This window comes from Engystomops pustulosus, chromosome 1, assembly GCF_040894005.1.
Source record: "Engystomops pustulosus chromosome 1, aEngPut4.maternal, whole genome shotgun sequence".
NCBI classification, from domain to species: domain Eukaryota; kingdom Metazoa; phylum Chordata; class Amphibia; order Anura; family Leptodactylidae; genus Engystomops; species Engystomops pustulosus.
Window position 1 is genome coordinate 171,248,856 of NC_092411.1, and position 19,420 is coordinate 171,268,275.

The 19,420-nt window shown below is 42.3% G+C and overlaps 1 protein-coding gene across 4 annotated transcripts in view; it reads left to right on the forward strand.

The window, feature by feature from the left end:
• Nucleotides 1-19,420, forward strand: part of ACSBG2 (acyl-CoA synthetase bubblegum family member 2) — a 134,654-nt gene that overhangs the window by 81,924 nt on the left and 33,310 nt on the right. For 3 of the 4 annotated variants that reach the window (XM_072113860.1, XM_072113859.1, XM_072113861.1), the window contains 7 exons: nt 14,257-14,510; nt 14,585-14,673; nt 15,765-15,885; nt 16,192-16,272; nt 16,499-16,648; nt 17,075-17,251; nt 17,331-17,512. In XM_072113860.1, the coding sequence (XP_071969961.1) occupies nt 14,257-14,510; nt 14,585-14,673; nt 15,765-15,885; nt 16,192-16,272; nt 16,499-16,648; nt 17,075-17,251; nt 17,331-17,512 (1,054 nt within the window). The remainder of the gene's footprint in view (nt 1-14,256; nt 14,511-14,584; nt 14,674-15,764; nt 15,886-16,191; nt 16,273-16,498; nt 16,649-17,074; nt 17,252-17,330; nt 17,513-19,420) is intronic. The other variant, XM_072113862.1, reaches the window with a different exon arrangement.

Here is a 19,420-nt window from a genome sequence, read left to right on the forward strand (position 1 = left end):
ATGGGGCCGCGTCCTTAAGGCCAAAAGAGGCTGAGTCCCGTAGTGGTTAATCAGAAATGTCTGCGGTAAAACTGTCCCATTTGCACATGGAAACCAATTAGAGATCAGCTGTAATTTTATACAGATGTAGGAAAATGAAACTTGTTCTCCGATTGGTTGTCATGAGCAACTAGAACAGTTCTGCTTTTAGATACTTCTGATAAATCATCCCATAGACAAAGTGGCAGTCAGAGACAAATACAGAGACAGTGACAGAGGCAGACAGAGAAAACTGGAGTCAGAGACAGTGGAAGACAGTCAGAGATAGAGACAGTCAACGAAAGCCTGAATCCGGCCTTCTTCCATTGTCTCTGACTCAGGTTTTCTCTGTCTTTCTCTGTCTGAGAAAACCGTAGTCAGACAGACACAGTCAGTCCGAGACACTCAGAGAATGGAACGGTCAGAGACTGTCAGAGACCTTCAGAGAGAGAAACGGTCATGGAGACAGTCAGAGACCAACACAGACACAAAAGATCAGAGGCAGTCAGAGAGAGATGGATAAATACATGTAAAATATATTTTGTTAACCCATTCTATTTTGTTATAGCTATGAGCAGTTATTTACTATCCTCGGCAACGTCAGGAGCTATGGCTTGTTTCTTATATTTCTGAAAATGAGTTAAAATGAGTTTCGGACATTTCGTGATTATTTTGCATTTTGGGTTTCACTGCCTGGAATAACCGTTTTCATATTTTAATAGATTGGACATTTTGGGATGTGGAGATACCTAACATGTTTCAGATTTTTACTGTTTATTCTTATATCACTTCTAGGGATTTTAGACCCTTTAGTGTACTCTAACCCTAGACAGTCCAGTTGGTCCTACCATATACTGCAATACTACTGTATTGCAGTATATGGCATTTTAACACATGATTTATTACAATGTGCCACTGGCACATTGTAACGTATCTGCAGAAACCATGCAGGTTCAGGTCTTACAAAGACCCAAAGCGCTTACGGCAACTGATCTGCCGCTACCCACTGACATCACAGGGAACGATGATCAAAACAAAATTGCCACTTGTGACAATGTGCAATGATCGTGGGTGTTAGCGGTGGGTGTTCGGTGCATTATACCTCGTGAGCCCTCTTCATGATCAGGACTTGAGCATGCAACAGCAGTGCTGCGGAAACGGAACACAGGACAGGTGTGCTCCTGCAGCGAGCACATCACTCCATCTCACAGCGGCTGCATAAAGGGAAGAGCTAGGACTTTGTCAATAGCTGGCGCAAACAAGCGCAAAGAAGTGCTAGGGTGAAGGGAGATTTGGGGAGGACCTGTGTTGCCCCAAACGCAGAGGAGACCAAGGGACAGGAGGTAGTCGATCGCATCCATACAGCCATACACTGCCCTCTGTCGGAGCAGCTGCAGCAGTAGAAGGATGATAAGGGTATATAGAGGGGACCAAAACAACAGAACACAGAGGGCCACTACTGCACTCCAACAGGCTTCCCAACATGGTTGTAGCACCTGCATATACCATAGTGCTATATTATACCTTTTATATTTACATCACCACCAAATACTGCACTGCTATATAATATCCCCTTTATACATAAGGAATATTATATAGCAGTACAATATATGGTGGTGATGTATATATAAAGGGTATTATATAGCAGTGCAGTATATGTTGTTTTTTTTTCGCGACACCCTTTATAGTTTGCCACGGTAGTGGTGCTGTCTAGTTGACAGTGTTCATTACTAAGGGCTGGTCTTAGGATTCGCCATTTTTTTGGGGCAAATTCAAACTAACCCCACCTTTTTTTTTTCAATTCCGGAAGAAAAAATGAAGAGTTGCTAAGAACCCCCCCCCCACACACACACACAATTTTATTAAGAAATATAAAAATGTAATGAAACCAAAAAAGGAGACACACCCTCATTAACCATTTTATTTGTTATTAAAATGCTATCCATAAAATAGTCCACAGCAGGCACAGTCCTTGAAAACAAAAAATACATGCACAAAAAATGGCTTGTTGGCATTGGGGGTGGGGACATGCTTATTGCCGAGCAATGCTCGTTGTCTAGGAGGAAGGGGACATACTTGTTGCTTAGAGGGGACAAGAATATTACAGAGACAGGTGATTAAAAACACACAAGCATTTTACCCCAACTGCCACCACAACATGGCTTGCCAGCCAGCTGCCCAAAGATTTATGTAGAATGTGTGCCAGAAACCATGAATCTGGCGCCCTCTGCATACTACACAGGCAAACTGCACATAGTGCACACTGCACTTTTCTTAGTAAATGTGCACAGGTCTCCAGACTACACATCTCCCGAAACAAACAGCACTATCCAAACAAAAATAGCATGCAGTTGGAATTGCTGGCCTCGGACAGCCGTCCCCTGCTCTGTAGGTGTTTTTACTATGAGAACTGTCAATCTGTGGAATAGCCTGCCTCAGGCGCTGGTCAAAGCAGCGACAGCAGAGAGCTTCAAGAAGGGTCTAGATGACTTTTTTCACCTAACTAGCATTGACTGTTATGTTATATAGAATAGTTTCCCCTTAATCTCTTCCTCATCCAATCCCTTCCCATCCTTGGTTCAACAAAAACAAGGAAAAAAAACAACAGACAAGAAGATAAGTGCATGGAAAAAACCAAGCTCATGATAGAAAAACAACAATGCCAATCCCTCTCCGCCCCAAAAAAGGAGAAAGTAAAAAATGTGCGCCAAAAAAAACACACAAACCCACCTAAAAATATGATGAAATTCCCCCCAGATGCAGTAGCAAAGGACCCACATACACCACTTGCTGTGTGGTGTAGTTTTGCGATTAAATCTTTGTTCTTTTGAAAATTCTCTAGTAAGTTGATATATGCTGCGATGGTGTATTTTTTCTGCCATTGCGTGACTGAAAAAAAAGCAAGACAATTATATGTGAAGAAGCTAAATAGGACTAATGATAAATCTCCTCCATAAAGTGTATGTACACTAATGCCAGAAGCCTCACAAATAAAATTGAGGAACTGGAACTCGTACTGTTGGAGGGCAAATATGATATAGTGGGTATTCGGCGAGACATGGCTGGACAGTAGCTATGACTGGGCTGTTACTATAGGTGGTTATAGTCTTTTTAAAAATGATTGTATAAATTAAAAAGGGGGGGTGTTTTATAGGTAAAATCTTGCCTAAAGCCTTTCCTGCGAGATAACATCCATGTCAGGAAACAGGCAATTAGAACGTTGTGGAGGGACCTTACTAGTAGAACCCAACCCGTCCCGGACTGCGGGAGGACTTCTATATAGTGCACCTTAAAGTGCAAACTTCAAGTGATCTTGGATTCCCCCATATTTTTGCCATATTTCAGCCTATATTAAAATGTTTTTTAGCTTCCTCTGGATCTTCGAACATTGAGGTGTGTTTATTGTGTTGGACTCGCAGTTGGGCAGGGTACTGCAATTGGAATGTGCCCTAGTCGTGTAGGTCCAGGAAAAAGTCCTGAAATAAAAGGATGCATTGCCCTTGGATTGTGAGTTGCATTTGACTTCTGTAGACTCCCAGGGTTTTTTCTTTCGTTGCCCAATGAAGGTATTTGGCAATGACTGGCCTAGGACGTTCTCCTCCATTATCCCCCGGTGGCCCAATACACTGCGCCCGTTCGATGGTCATAGGGTCTTAAGGACAATCCATTTGAAGAGCTCTTGGAATATCCTCAATGAGATATTTTGTTAATTTGTGCCCAGTGCTTGACTCCGGGATGCCCACCAAGCGCAAGGCGGTCCCTGTTTACCAAGTCCTCCAGTTTGTTTTGTAGAGACTCCTCCATTGTTATTCTTTGTTGCACAGACTGTTCCAAGGGAGCAACTGAGGTTTATGCGATCGCTACTTGTTGTTATTAATTTGCATTAGTGCATTGTTAATGGAGGTGTGAAGGACTTCCAATCTCTTGTCTATAAAAGGCGTCAGGACTCGGGAGACTTCTTGGGCAACAGTGTGGGTTCCGTTGTTGAAGGTGCATCATAGACAGGTGACAAATTTGGAGGAGTGATGTCATCTGGAGGCAAGAGCGCTGAACATGATGCTTCGTCTTAGGGACGTACATTAGGGGTGGCTTTGCGTGCTTTTGCAGGCCGGCCTCTGGTCCTTTTCAGTAGCTTTAAGTCCTTTTTGGGCTGTAGATTGTGAAGCTTTAGTAGGCATATTGGATTGTAGAGGCAATAAAAACTTTTCCATGCCCTAGTGCCAGAGGAAGATATAATGAGAAGAGGTGAAGTTGGGGAGTAGGTGCAGCGAGAAGTCCACTGGTGGGAAGAAAAGGCAGTCGCCCAACAGCAGCAGAGGAGGCAGTAAATCACAGGAACAGCAGCAATAGAGTTGCTATAGTATAGTGCGCAGGAGGCAGATTATGGGTTTATTTCCACACTCTAAAGATCGTACCACCATAGTAGCATATGATGCTGGGATCCGGGTAGCAGTGAAGATAATAGAGTAACTCTAGAACAGTGTATGATGTCAGGATCTGGGTAACAATGAAAATAGAGTAACACAAGAACAGCTGGTAGTTTCTGGTGTCAGAATAGTCTGGCTGTGGAGGGATGTCAGTGTCTCAGGGACAGCAGTGGTATTTCTGCAGCGCTATAGCGCTCCTCAGGGCCTCACTATTGTCAGGCCGAGGGACGTGGCGACTTCAAGATGGCGGTGCCCGGGGACGGCTGGCTTTCATCCCTACCTCCCTCTAGCAGGTTCTCCTTGGCCCAATCCAGCAGCTCCAGATTCTCAGATAGCTCAGCGGATGGTGGAGCGAGATAGAGCTCAGCAGCTGAGCAGAGCCAGTGATAGTCAGCCCGCCACCTCCAAGATGGCCAGCGTTGCATGTGTGGCAGGGGCTTCTATAATCCGGACCCCGGGGCTAAATATAAAGCGTCAGCTCCAGGAGGCCTGTACTCCACCTCCGCGTCCTGGAGCAGGCACAGAGAGGCAGAAAAGCTGTACGGGGAGCGTGGCGTAGAGCCAAGGTAAGATGCGGCCATCCATGATGCCCCGACCCTGGAAGTCCCCAGTATGCTCTTATTACAAAGAGAAGATTTAGATCATAAACAGTGCATCAAAAAATACAAACATAGACGCATACAAATATACATACATAGAAATTCCATCTTTACATACAGTATTACCTCCCAAATGCCCCTCCCACCCTTTCCTCCCTTGGGGTAGTGGCACACCCCTAGCTAAGAAAAAAAGAAAAAATACTCCCTTCAAACCATATCCATCTCACCATTTGTTGTTGAAAGCTTGCTCCTTCCCTGACCCTGCCCCAACATTTTTCCAAGTTTACAACTTTATTCACACCTTTTCTGCAAACTGTTGGTGCGCTTTCAGAAATCCATAACTCAGGTATAACTTTTCTGGCACAAAACAACATTTGTGACAGAACCTGCCATCTTAACGTTTTTTATATAACCTTAAAAAAACTCTGAGCATATTCTGTCCATAACACAGAAGATCCTTTTAGGAATCTTCACTGAGGAGTTTCTAAACAAATACAAAGCTTGAGGTAGAAATACCATCTTTATAAGAGACATTCTAGCAGCATAGGAGAGACTCAATTTTGCCAATATCTTAATTCTAGACCTCCAGCTTTTCAATAAAGGAAATATATTAAAGAGAACCCGTCATGCAAAATAACCCCCCTTAACCAAATATATTTTCATAAACTGCCATTAGAGAGCATTGCCTCTATCCCTTCATTGTCCCTCTACATGCCTGTAAACCTAAGCAATGAGGTCCTAAAGCTGTATGCAAATGACCTGTGAAATGTCCAATGAAGCATTAGCATATTCAACCTGTCCACCTTATTCATGAGTGGGAGACACAGCCACACCCCCAGTGCATGACTGACAGCCTGTATAATGATGTGAGGCTGTATAATGATGTGCTTCCTGGTGCTGGTGGCCACACCCCCTGCAGCCTGTGTGTGCATGTGTGTGTGTTTAGGAGAGATACAGCAGCTCCAGGCAGCCATGTTACAGCAGAACATGTCAGATTCATGTGTAGCTGATGTCTGTGTCTCTCACCTGTATATTAGGAGGATGCAGCATGTCAGCAGATGCAGCACACAAACTAGCAATGCTTTACTATACATTACACACAGACATGAGCAGGGGGAAGAGAGGGGAGGGGTAACAGGGGTGACATCACTGCCTCTGACCATGTGACCAGCTTCATTTACTTGATAAAAAATAGATGATTTTACAATGAAAAAACTAGATAAAGGCTGGGATGGGATCCTTGTGAGCTGTTCCAACAGGTAGTAGTGACAGGACAAGTGACAGAGACCTGATGACAGGTGTCCTTTAAGTTCCATAAATCTATCCAGGTTATTCAACATTATAATTCCAAGATAGCTAAAGTATTTCTCCCCATCTATTATTTCCACGGGTAGATGTGTAACAACCCTATTATCTCCCAGGGGCATTAATGCAGACTCTTTGCAGTTAATTTTAAACCCGAATAGCTTGCCATAAGCTTGAAATATCTCTTTCAGTTTACTCAATTCCGACAGTGACGGGTTGCCAAGGAAAAGCACCATATCGTCAGCGTACAGTGATATTTTCATTTCTACCATCCCAAATCAGAGCCCTTTTATTCCCTCATCCCTCCTAATCATGACCGCAATAACTTCAATGACTATTGAGAAGATGAGAGGAGACAACGGGCACCCTTGTATTGTCCCTCACATCAGCTGGAAGGTGAAGGACTTCCCCCCCCCCACCAATACACACACAAGCTCTCAAATTCTTATACAGAATTTGAATCCATCTGATACAATAGTCACCAAATTTCATTTTATCTAGGACCTTCCACAGGAATTCCCACTCCACTCTATCAAAAGCCTTAGTTGCATCAAGGCTTATAATTTCTTTAAATTAACCGATGTGGTTCTACCTTCCATAAAACCAGACTGATCACTACTTCTCCCATTATCTTCCTCAATCTTCTCACCAGGACTTGTGCTAATATCTTTATGTCCACATTCAACAATGCGAAAGATCTGTATGCGCTCGGGTCTATTATATCTTTCCTTTTGTTTAGGAATCAAAATTATATCTGCTTTATACATAACTTTATAACTAACATTTCCCAAATGTCCTCTCTATTTTTTAGGTTGTTAGGAGGTTCAGAATCGTAGGTGGCATTTTTCAAATTTTAATGAAAATCGTGAAAACACTTATTTAGAGGCACCTGCTCAGGTTCAAGTGACTTTGAGAGGCCTAAATAGCAGAAACCCCATAAATTATAGCATTTTCTCTTAAGTATGAGGTTGCCCTGTATGTGGTGGTAAACTGCTGCATGGGCACACGGTCAGGCATAGAACGGAAGGAGGCGCCATTCAAAACAGATCTGCATTGTCACATTTTACAGGCTATAAAATGTTTTTTTTTTTGTAATATGGACGTTTGGGGGGATTATTTTTTTGTGGATAAGATCCAATTTTCAGGTACATCATTTACAGGGAGTTCAATAGCTTGTTTGTTGTTTTTAGCATTTTTTTTCCCGGACGTTCACCATACCATTAAAATCTGTTATCGTTATTCTATGGGTCATCACGATTACGGCGATACCCCATTTATATAGCTTTTTTATGGTTCATTTGTTTTTCAGAATATAGAACAACATTTTTGAGAAATTCGCTTGTTTTTGCATGTAACAATGGACATAACATTTAAATTTTTTGGTTTACAAAGCTGTTCTAGAGCTTATTTGTTGCGGGACAAGCTGTACTTTTTCTTGGTATCATGTCAGGGTAGATCTTCAATAAGAAATGGTGAAGCAGCACTTCGTAGTGAAAAAAGTAAAGTTTTTTTTATTCCACCATTAACAAGCAACGTTTTGCCTTCTCCATGAACGCATTATCAAGCATGCTTGACTATCACCGCAGCGTCTATAGGGTTAAGCAGCTGGGATTGTGATAGCTGCAATCCCGGCTGTTACTGCGGTATCCCGGCTACTGCGTAATGCCAGGATCCCGCGGTGATCGCACTGGCTCAGCTTTTTAGCCCGGGCGATCGCCATGACATGATTCTCGTCAAGGTGTGGGAAGGGATTAAGGTAGCGATGAGGCATAACGCATAACAGGAGAGAAAAATATTGGCCTCAGTATTAATTACTTTACACAGCTTATTATCATCAGCACATAATGAAACTTGACAGTGCAAACCCACCGCAAAGTTATTAATAAAAAACATTTAAAAGAAGTGGATTTGTGGAAGCTGGAGGAATGGGCGGAACAATAGTTGATGAGGTTTAATGTAGATAAATGTAAAGTTATGCACTTGGGCCATGGAAACAAAAAGGACATTTATATTCTAAACAGACAATTTTGTAGGTACTCTTAGGTATTGGTATATGGTAAACTTAATTTGAGTGACCAGAGCCAGGCAGCTGCTACTAAAGCAAATACAATTGTGGGATGTGGGGAGTGGAATAGATTCTCATGATAAGGCCATAGTAGTTAGATCTCGCAAATTGTTCTTAATGATCAGGTTTCAGGCTTCTTTGCTGGAAATCCATACCCAGAGCTGCCTGTGATTGACAGCGCCCATTCTGATATTTTTTTGGGGAAAGCTGGGCGTGTGTTCTGGACTTGTTTTGTCTGCTGCTGCGGTTTGATCGATGGACGGCTGAACTAGTCAATGCTGAAGGCAGTGTCCATTACTCCCTTATATTCTGCCCAGGTCCTTCAGAGGGTGCTGGTTATTCATTTTTTTTGCAATCTAGTGATATTGCTGTTTTGTTTGCTATTCTGTGTATTCAACCATTTTGGTTTTGACCTGGTTTCTTCAGACTCTGCTTGTCTGTCTGTATCTGTTGCTGGTCCCTCAGTGTCGAGTATCTCCCAGTGTGACCTCTTTCCCTGCCTTGGACTTCTGTTGGCTTTCTGTGTACCACACTGGTCAGTATCCAAATACCTCTTACCTGTCCGCTCCACCATTCATCAGCTGCCAGACAAAGTAAGTCTTCCCCTCACCTTGTAGGGTCTCTCAGGGACAGTTAGTTAGGTTCCCGATAGCTGGTTCGCCCTTGTCAGGGAGGTATATTTGTTATATATCAGTTATATCTCTATGTATATTAATTATGTTCTAAACACTCAATTACTTGGTAAAACTGCAGCTGAAAAAGACTTGGGGGTAATGGGTGGAAAACTTAATTTTAGTGTCTAGTCCAGGCAGCTGCTGCTAAAGCAAATACAATTTTGAGATGTTTTAAGAGAGGAATAGATTCTAATGATAAGGACATAGTTTTGCCATTATACAAATCACTTCTTCAGACCACACACAGAATATTGAGTACAGTTTTGGGCATCAGTGTATAACTGGAACAAGTGCATAGTAGAGCAACCAAGAGTATTAGGGAAATAGAATACAATGACAGATAACAAAATTTGGGATTATTCAGTTTAGAAAAAAAAAAGGCTCAGAGAAGACCTCACAATGTATAAATACCTGAACAGGCAGTACAAGGATATTTCCAAAGATCTTTTTATACCTAGGCCTGGGATCAGGACAAGGGGGCATCCACTACGCCTAGAGGAGAGGCAGTTCTACCATTGCCATAGATTCTTTACTGTAAACTCAGTAAAACTATGGAGGTTGTTATGGCGGACTCTATGTACATGTTCAAGAGAGGCGTAGATGCCTTTCTGGAGAGAAAAAAAACATTTGTTTAATTCATAAAGTTGGACTTGATGGACTTGTGTTCTTTTCCAGCCTTATATACAACGATGATACTCTGATTGGAAAGGGGGGGTGTTCTGCTGTAGACCTTTCATTAATGGTGGGGAGGCTGCTGTGGACCTTTCATTAACGGGCAGGGGGACTGCTGTGAACATTTAATTAATGCTGGGGAGGATGCTGTGGACATTTCATTAATGGCAGGGAGCCTGTTACGGACATTTCATTAATGGTGGGGAGGCTGCTGCAAACATTTCATTAATGGTGGGGAGGCTGCTGCAGACATTTATTTAACCCTTTACCGACACGTGATGTAGAAGTAGGTCACGCGTTGGCTGTGGGTGAATGGAGGGGGCTCACCGGCTGAACCCTCTCCATAACCGATAAGTCTGCTGCATATTGTGTTAACCCATCCATCACCGCTGCCACTGTAGTATGGCAGTATATGGTAGGATCAATCAGACAACCTAGGGTTAAAGTACCCTAGGGGATCTGAAAAATAGTACAAAAATATATAAAAGTAAAAAAAAAAATAAAAATTCAAGTCACCACCCTTTCCCCAGAAATCATATAAATAAATTAACCCGTTTCGGTACGGATCGCAGGTATACCCGTGCCCTTCAATGTGGTGCAGCACCACTGGCCCTGACTTACCTCTCCAGGGCTCCTGCTGCCCGCCTTGGCCGCATCCTCGCTCCAGGCTGCTCACATCCCAGCTCTCCTAGCCTTAAAGGGCAAGCGTCCTCCTGATTGGCACTGGCTAATCCGGCCTTGCCCTTATAATCCGGCACCTCCCTTCCTTCCGGGCCGGATCTTCAGCATTCTTCAAGGAACTTCCAAGGTTTCCATACCTTGCTTCCCACAGCGGTTCCAGCCCTCCAGCGTTTCCAGACGCTCCTGTCCTCCAGCGTTTCCAGAGGCCTCTGTGTTCCTCCAGCATTTCCAAACGCCCTGTGTTTCCAGTCTCCAGTGTTCCCAGATGCCTCTGATGGCTCCCGTGTTCCAGCATTCCCAGACGCCTCCAAGCCACCAGCTCTCCTCCAAGGACCTCTCCATTCCTGCCCGCCTGGGTTCTGTGCCAGCTACTGCCTGCTTGCCTGCCGTGAGTTCCAGCTCATCCTTCCAAGCCTCATTCCTGCTGACATCCCAGGCTCGGACTGTGTTCTTCTACCCCTGTTTCCCTGGCTGCCACCGCGGGCCTAGTCGCACCCGTGGAATGACCTGGTGGCACCCGCTTTGCGGCAGGCTCTGGTGAAGACCAGGTGCCACTTAGACTCTGGAATTTTTTCCCCCCTTCCAAATACTCATATTTATGCTGCAAGAGGTGATTGTTTAGTGCCCAAAGTCGAAAATGGCACTTTTTCTTGCCATTTTGAAAAAGATAAAAAATTCATTGAAAAGTGATCAAAAGGTCGCTCAGTCCTAAAAATGGTAGCATTAAAATTGTCATCAAAAGTTGCACAAAATGACACCACCCACTGTAACGGTTCAGCTGGTTGAACCGTCAGAGAGACTTTGTGGAAAGACGTCTGTGGACCCTCTGGACCACCCCCGGCAATGATGGTACTAGCCGCAATCTGGGACCGGAGTCTAAGTGGCCCCTGGTCTCCGCCAGAGCCCGCCACAAAGTGGGATGGTCTTGCTGCGGCGGGGTGCCATCAGGTCATTCCACGGGAGCTGTGGCAGCCAAGGTAGGGAAGCAGAAACCACACGTACGGACCTTGGGATGGCAGGATCGCTACAGGAATGCAACACCGCCACAGGAATACAGGACCGCCACAGGGATACAGGAACGCGGAGGAACCCTGGAGTACAGACACCTGGAGGAACGCTGGGAATGCTGGAACACTAGGAAACACAGAAGGTCTTTCACTTCAGGGAAATGACTTGAAGATCCGGCAGAAAGTGAAGGGAGGTGCAGGATTATAATGGTGAGCCAGATTAGCCAGCCCCAATTAGAGGGACGCTGGCCCTTTAAATCCTAAAGAGCCAGCGCATGCGCCCTAGTGAGTGGGGGCGTGCGCGGCTTAGTCAGGAGGATTACGACCTGGTCGGGACCGGAGCCGAGCCAGGAGAGGCAAGTCCGGGCAGGGGGGTAACCATGCCACACAGGAGGGCATGGATGTACCCGCGATCTGTTCCGGGGATCGCGGGACCGGCCGTGACAACCAGAGCTCCGTACACCAAAGAATGAAAAAGTGCCAGAAAATGGCAAAAATCAAAAAAACATTTTTGTACACGTGGTTTTAATTTTTGTACCAAATTTGGCAACCCCGTGATCGTACTGACCCAAAGAATAAAGTAGACATGTAATTTGGGGCACACAGTGAAAGACGTAAAATCCAAGCCTGCAAGAAAACTATGCAAATGTGTTTTTTCACTGCTTTTGGAATTTTTTCCCGCTTGCCAGTACACGGCATGGAATATTCAATACCATCACTATGAAATGCAGTTTGTTACATTGAAAACAAGCCATCACTGAGCTCTTTACATGTAAAAATAAAAAAAAGTTATAGATTTTTTTAAGGTGGGTCGTGAAAAATGGAAATGAAAAAACAAAAAAGGTCCAGGTCGTTAAAGGGTTAAATAAAAGTCTGAAGTTTTATCTGGTGCCACAGAATCTTTGTTCCAAATACTAGTCTAACTGGACTGGTTTACTCTGCGACACATTTGATAAATCTCCCTTATTGTGTCTGTTCACACTTTTCAGTCAAACTTGGTTATACAAAACCATCTGTGAACACATACTGCTGCATATGGAGATGAATAAATTCAGTGTGCCTGCCAGCAGAGGTTGCACAAATGCCTGTAAAAGCATCATAGACGTTTGAACAGGATGTTTACTCCTCAAAAAAGTCCTATATGGACCAATTCATATGAGACTTTTCTCATCTCTCCCTCTGTTTTAGCTATGAGCTGCTGACTTTTCATGTTCTTCACTGATGCAGCAGAGTCCCTTGTGCTACGCTCTACAAATCCCTTCACCCTCCATGACTCCTGTATTGCATCTTGTATTTTACTACTTGACAGTTTGTTTTACCATTTTCAGATGTAACAGTCCTTTTTCACTCACTTTGCATTTTGAAACTAGGGACCTGCAGGCACTTCCACTGAAACGATTGCAATTGGTAACAACCATCTCACCTGTTTTGCAAGTAATGCACAGTGAAATCCAGAAAGAAAATGGCACAACAGTTTTTTAGTCAATTCTATCTTATTTGGATTTTTCCATCTTCCCAGTATATGGCACAGATAATTAAATGGTGCCACTGGGAAGTCCAATTTGTCCTGCATATTACAGATCTCTACACATGGAAAAAAATATGTTTTTGATATTGTGCTACTAAATATCTAAATGTGTATCATATTCCAAATTCTGGCATCGATCTGGCTTCCGGAGAATTGATGATATCCGTTTAGGATCAGCTCTTGAATTTATACTGTGCACTATGCTTGACTTTATAGGAGGGATCCTGGGACAGATGGGGGTGACAAGCATTCAGGAAATATGCAATGTACAAGTATCTGTATACAGATCAATTCAATTCAATGAAAGGATAATTAAAGTACAAAATTAGTTATTCTCCCCTCTGAAAAAGTAAATGCAATTACATTTTTGAAAAAAGATGCAGGTTTATACGACACAGGGTTGAGGAGTTGACAGCAGTGCCAGCTCTGATCTGTGGGGTCAGCAGTGGCAGCCCTAGTCGGGTCTGGGGTTGGAGGATGGGTTGGTGGCATCAGCCATAGTATGTTGTATAGGTTGTAGTTTCTGAGCAAACGAAAAAAGGTTGTGCATCTCTTTAAAGAGGACCGGTCACCCAGAAATTGAGTACTAGGAGCTGCTTACTAAGGTAAGCAGCTCCTAGTGCTACAACCAATGCAGCGGTGTTACAATGATAGCGTTATTGGAAACCTCTAAAAGCGATCTAGGGTATTCATGAGGGGGGCGGTCTGAGGCGCTGCCTCTTCCCCGGACCTCCCTGCTCGCTCCATAGCTCGGTGACTGCCACGCGTCATGGACTCCTTAGCCTACATGCATAATTGTACACACACATCCAGTACATACACACAGATTTGCAGCATATATACACATACATACATACACAACATACACACAGATATACAGCATATATACATATATATACAGATATACAGCATATATACATATATATACAGATATACAGCATATATACATATATATACAGATATATAGCATATATACATATATATACAGATATATAGCATATATACATATATATATACAGATATATAGCATATATTCACACACATCCAGTATATACAACATAGATATACAGCATATATACACAAACACACAATATATATATATATATATATATATATATATTGTGTGTGTATACAGAAGTCTCTTATAGTCATTGCTGCAAGTCCTAAAGGATGGACCCAAACTAATCAGGCTATTATCTCATATCATGTTAAGTAATAAGTGTTGCAATAGGATTTAAAGAGGCTATTCTATTAACATCTTCTCCCCCTCTGCACTATAGCCTGTTCTTTAAAGTCTGTGGCTCCAGACCTGAAAATGTGGACAACGCTGAGGGACAGTGCTGTACAGCTCCGGATGGAAGAGTCTGGAGTGGCCAGTCTTCCTCCAATGACAATTCATCAGTTGTTTGAAGAGGCTGTTCAAAAATATGGTGATTATGTTGCCCTTGCATACAAACATGAAGACCAATGGAATCAACTAACATACAAGCAATACTATGAGCAGTGCAGATTAGCTGCTAAAGGCTTTATTAAGGTAAGTAGCAAAGTGTAAAACTCTAAATTCTAGTTAATGTACTTTCAACTTAATAAAACCTCTGTTCTTTTTAGTTGGGTTTGGAGCGATACCATGGCGTGGGTATCCTTGGGTTTAACTCTGCTGAGTGGTTCATAGCTGATATAGGAGCAATACTTGCTGGGTAAGTACATATATTGAGTGTGCAATTACCATTGAATGATCATTACCACATGGCAATATAGTGCTCAGTATTTTTATGCAGGATATAATGGCAAGCTTTGTACGAGTCTCAGATTTTTACTGTCCTCTGATTCTAAATACTAAACCAAGTCTTATTGTGTAGACAGATACCCCAGATGGTATCTGGGATAAAAGGTGTGAAAAAGCTTTCCTTTTGAGAATATCTGGTATGCTTACATCACTGGGCTCAGCATTTCTCTGTCTGTGGTCACTTTTAGCCCATAAATACCCTAGTTTCTCTGTGGGTTATATATGACACAAATCTTTTCTTTGAGTCAATATGATCATGGAAATAACAAATTACACCTGTAATTTTTTATTTATTTATAGCATTTAGGGACTAGTATGATTGTTTTTTAATCACCTTTTATTTTAAAAATGATATGGGTGGCAAAAGTGTGAAAAAGCAGTGCATGTGTTTTTATTTAATTTTTTTTTTTCTTTTCAGTTACAGCGTCCTAATAATAATACTGCCAAGTTAATATCTACCTTACTGGTACCCACAATTAGCTAAAACTGAAACACGAATAAGACAAATTAATACAAAGATAACTAGCAAGTGACATAATAGTCACAAGAAGGTTTATTTTTGTTATTGATGAATGAAGTTATATTTTAATGGAAATACTGAAATTTGGTAAAAAGAATTCTGTATTTAGGTCTATAATAGACACCCCTTTGTAAAACGTATTTTGATGGACTGCTACCAAAGCATACGTCCCCAATTGGAAAAAATATATTTGACTACTGCAATGGGTTGCAGTTTACAGCAGGTTTATGCTGTATATGCTGTACCTATATAATATGAATGTGCCATAAATGTCTAAAAGGGAAATGCGCTTTCAGGAGATATTTGCAACTGCTCTTGAGCAATATTGCAGGTATGTGGGGATATTGCTCCATTTAATTATTTGCAATTCATTGCATAATTAATAAAACACTTATGCTTTTTATGATTGAGTGTTAAGATTCATTTCCTAATCACAATGTTAAGTTTAGGAGGCTTTTAATTCCTTAACTGCTTTATTATAGAGGATTTGCTGTTGGCATCTACACTACCAACTCTGCAGACGCATGCCATTATGTGTTAGAAGACTGTGAGGCAAACATAGTGATTGTAGAAAATCATAAGCAGCTTCAAAAAATTTTGCAGGTAAGTTGTCACAAGTTAGGCTTCAATCTATGTAGGCTATGTATCTATCATTTAAGCTTTCTGAATATTGATATGCTTTACATTTAGATAACTTGGAAAGCTGTATCAACTGGTAAGATTGTTTCTCGGATTTCACAGGCATTTTAAAATAATTTTTAACTCAGGATATTTTGTAGCTGTAGAAAACTCTATTTATCTCTTATCTAAGGAATTCCACTAACCTTGCAGTCTCACTAATCCTAAATTTATTGGCTTCAAATGTCTCTTTGCCATGACACAAATCTTAAATACTCTTATGACTTCCAGGTCCAGGACCAGTTGCCTCATCTAAAAGCAATTATACAGTATAAAGATGACTTAAAAGAAAAACGACCAAACCTATATACAGTATGTATACAGACCTTTTTGGTTACACTGCTTATTAGTTTCTAAATGTGTATATTTTCAACAAATGGTTATTGTATATAGATTTTTACAGTAGAAGGTTGTGAACAGTTTCCAAGTTTTCCAAAGAATATGTGCAATAATGAAGGAGTTTCTTTCTTTTTCTCCAATAAAAACAACTTAGAATTTGCAAAAGCCCTGATACTCATTACCCATTTTATTTCTGCAGTGGGGAGAACTCATGGAGTGTGGCAAAGGTGTCCCAGATGCTCAACTGGACCAAATAATTTCTTCTCAGAAGCCCAACCAGTGTTGCACCCTCATTTACACATCAGGAACCACAGGGCAGCCTAAGGGCGTAATGTTAAGCCATGACAATGTAGGTACAATGTATTTGTTTCTTGTATTTTAACTAATCCAATTGAGCATATCAATAGTTTGACCTTGCTGAGATCACATTTTGGAGTGATTTTCCACAGCAAGCTTAAGAATGCTCATTCATATTTGCAAATTACAACCTGTGTCCTTAAAGGACATCTACCACCTGGATCAAGAATTGTAAACCAAGCACTGACAGACTGGTGTGTGTCACCTCTGGCAGGATCTGCTCGTCTTTAAAAGCCTTTTTTTATTTAAACAAGGACATAAGAAGCTAAATGAAGATCAGATCCTGCCGGGGGGGGGGGGGGGGGAGGGCACACCAGTATGTCAATGTGCTTGGCTTACAATTCTTCATCCTGGTGGTAGATGTCCTTCAAAGGGTTAATGAGAAATGGAACAAGTGGCATTTTTTTTTAAATTTCAGATCACTTGGACAGCCACTGCAGCTGGAAGGACGGTTCGTCTCAGAGAGGCTACTGAGCAACAAGAGATAGTGGTTAGCTATTTGCCACTTAGCCACATTGCTGCACAGATGATAGACATCTGGTTGACGATGAAGTATGGTGGAACCACTTATTTTGCGCAGCCAGATGCTTTGAAGGTAGCACACTCCCGACTGAATAGTTTTTAATTCACAGAATCTATGAAGAAGAGAAAATCATAGATTTTTCTGTTCTTAGGGGTCATTGGCAAACACCTTAAAAGAAGTAAGACCAACTGCATTCATGGGTGTTCCTAGGGTGTGGGAGAAAATGCAAGAAAAAATGAAGGCTGTTGGAGCCAAATCTTCAACTATCAAACGCAAAGTGGCTTCTTGGGCAAAAGGTGTAGGCTTAGAAACAAACTTGAAGAGAATGAATGGGTAAGACTATTTTTTTTTAATTAAATAATTATTTTTATTCTGCTCCCATAAAGGGTTGCACCAATACCAGAATTTTGAGTGTGATATGATATCTGGAGAAGTATTCTAATACTCGATACTGATATGATATTTTCAAGAAAAGAAAAAAGTATTATCTGAATTAGTGTTTAGGGTACAGTCACATGGAGCGTTTACTTTGCGCTTAGAAACACAATGCAAACATCTGGGCAGGGTTGGACTGGAATACCTTGGGCCCACCAGAGGAAATCATTTTTGGGGCCCACCCTATCTTTTTAATAGAAAGAATACCAGACTACTAATAGAAGTGTAAAACACACAGATAAGGCTGGATTCACACTGCCGTCGCCCGCTGTACCGTAGCACGTCGGGCACACGGCAGCATGCGGGGAGAGGAGGAGGAGCAGGTGAGCGCTGCTCACCCTCACCCCTCTCCATAGGGATACATGGCACACTGCGCCGTATGCCGTGAAAAGATAGGACATGTCCTATCTTTTCATGGGGTACAGAGCAGTACGCACGTGTGCTGCACCATATTGCTCCCGTAGGAGCCGTGCGCCCATTGCCGTCTATGGGGGACGTATATTGGCTGTATATACGTTGGCTGCCCCCACACAGCAGTGTGAATGTAGCCTAACATTGTAAAGTATTAAACTGGGGCATATTTATCAGAAGAATATGAGAGCATAACTGTTCTAGTTGCTCAAGGCAACCAATTTGAGCTTTGCTTTCATTTTCCCACAGCAGCTTATGAAACAAAATCTGAGTTCTGATTAGTTCCCATGAGTCATATTAAAAGACAAAGCACCTTTTACTACTTGCTGAACACAGATGCGTATGATGCATTTTGCCCAAAGCATTTGAATTGCAAATGTATTATCAGAATGCGGCCTCTGACTGTGTTCACACTCTGCACTTGAATTACATTTAGGAAGGTAATTCCAGCACAGTGCGTAGGAGTTTCTCCCGATCAAATCTGCATTTACTTGCGATCAGGAATGTGCATTGTACACCTGCGATCGGGAGACACTCCTCCCCGAATTGTTTTCCTAAATGTGATTCAAATGCAGTGTGTGAACACAACCAGCACTAACTGTAAGCCAACTTTACCCAGCCCGACTAACCCTAGGCTACTGACCCACTAACATATACTGTGCCCTCCATCCTTCCAGGGGTTTGGGGGTGTAAGAACAAGAAAGCAGTTGTACTTACCCGCTCTGGCGCTCAGGTCCAGTGCTGTGCCCCCCCCATACTCCTGGACTATACGTATACAGAGGCGCAGCAGTGACATTACTACCGGCAGCTGCTGCAGGTCCTGGCTGTGTTCAGTGTAACGCTGTAATGCTGCTGTGGTGGTGACATCATTGCTGCATAGACATACAGCGCTGGACCGGAGCACCAGAAGGGGCAAGTATAATTGCATTCTTGTTTTTACAGCCTCCCCACTTCACTGGTAAAAAAATTCACAAGCCTGGACAACCCCTTTAATCTTGATGGCCATGTGTTTATATACATACACACTCAGAGACACACAGAGACTTGTATTAATGAATGGAAGCTGAAACAAAACCAAGCTCAATGTTGTGTTATGAGTGGATAATTGTGAGATACTGTGTAATACCAGCAAGTACTCTAAATCCAGCAACTCACACATGACATCTATAGTTGCGGGAATTCTCGGTACTTTCTCTATCCTTCTGTCTGCAGGATACATCAGCTTCTAGTACCCAAAACTCTGCTCTAAAGATTTAGAAACACGTAAAGTTAAGTTCCTCATTTTATCATCATCTCCTACACCTTCTTATGACAAATGTAAAAGTGTTCTGTTGTTGCTAGAGATCACAGTTATGCTCTTATAGTGGATATAGTCCCATCCCCAATTAGTCAAAA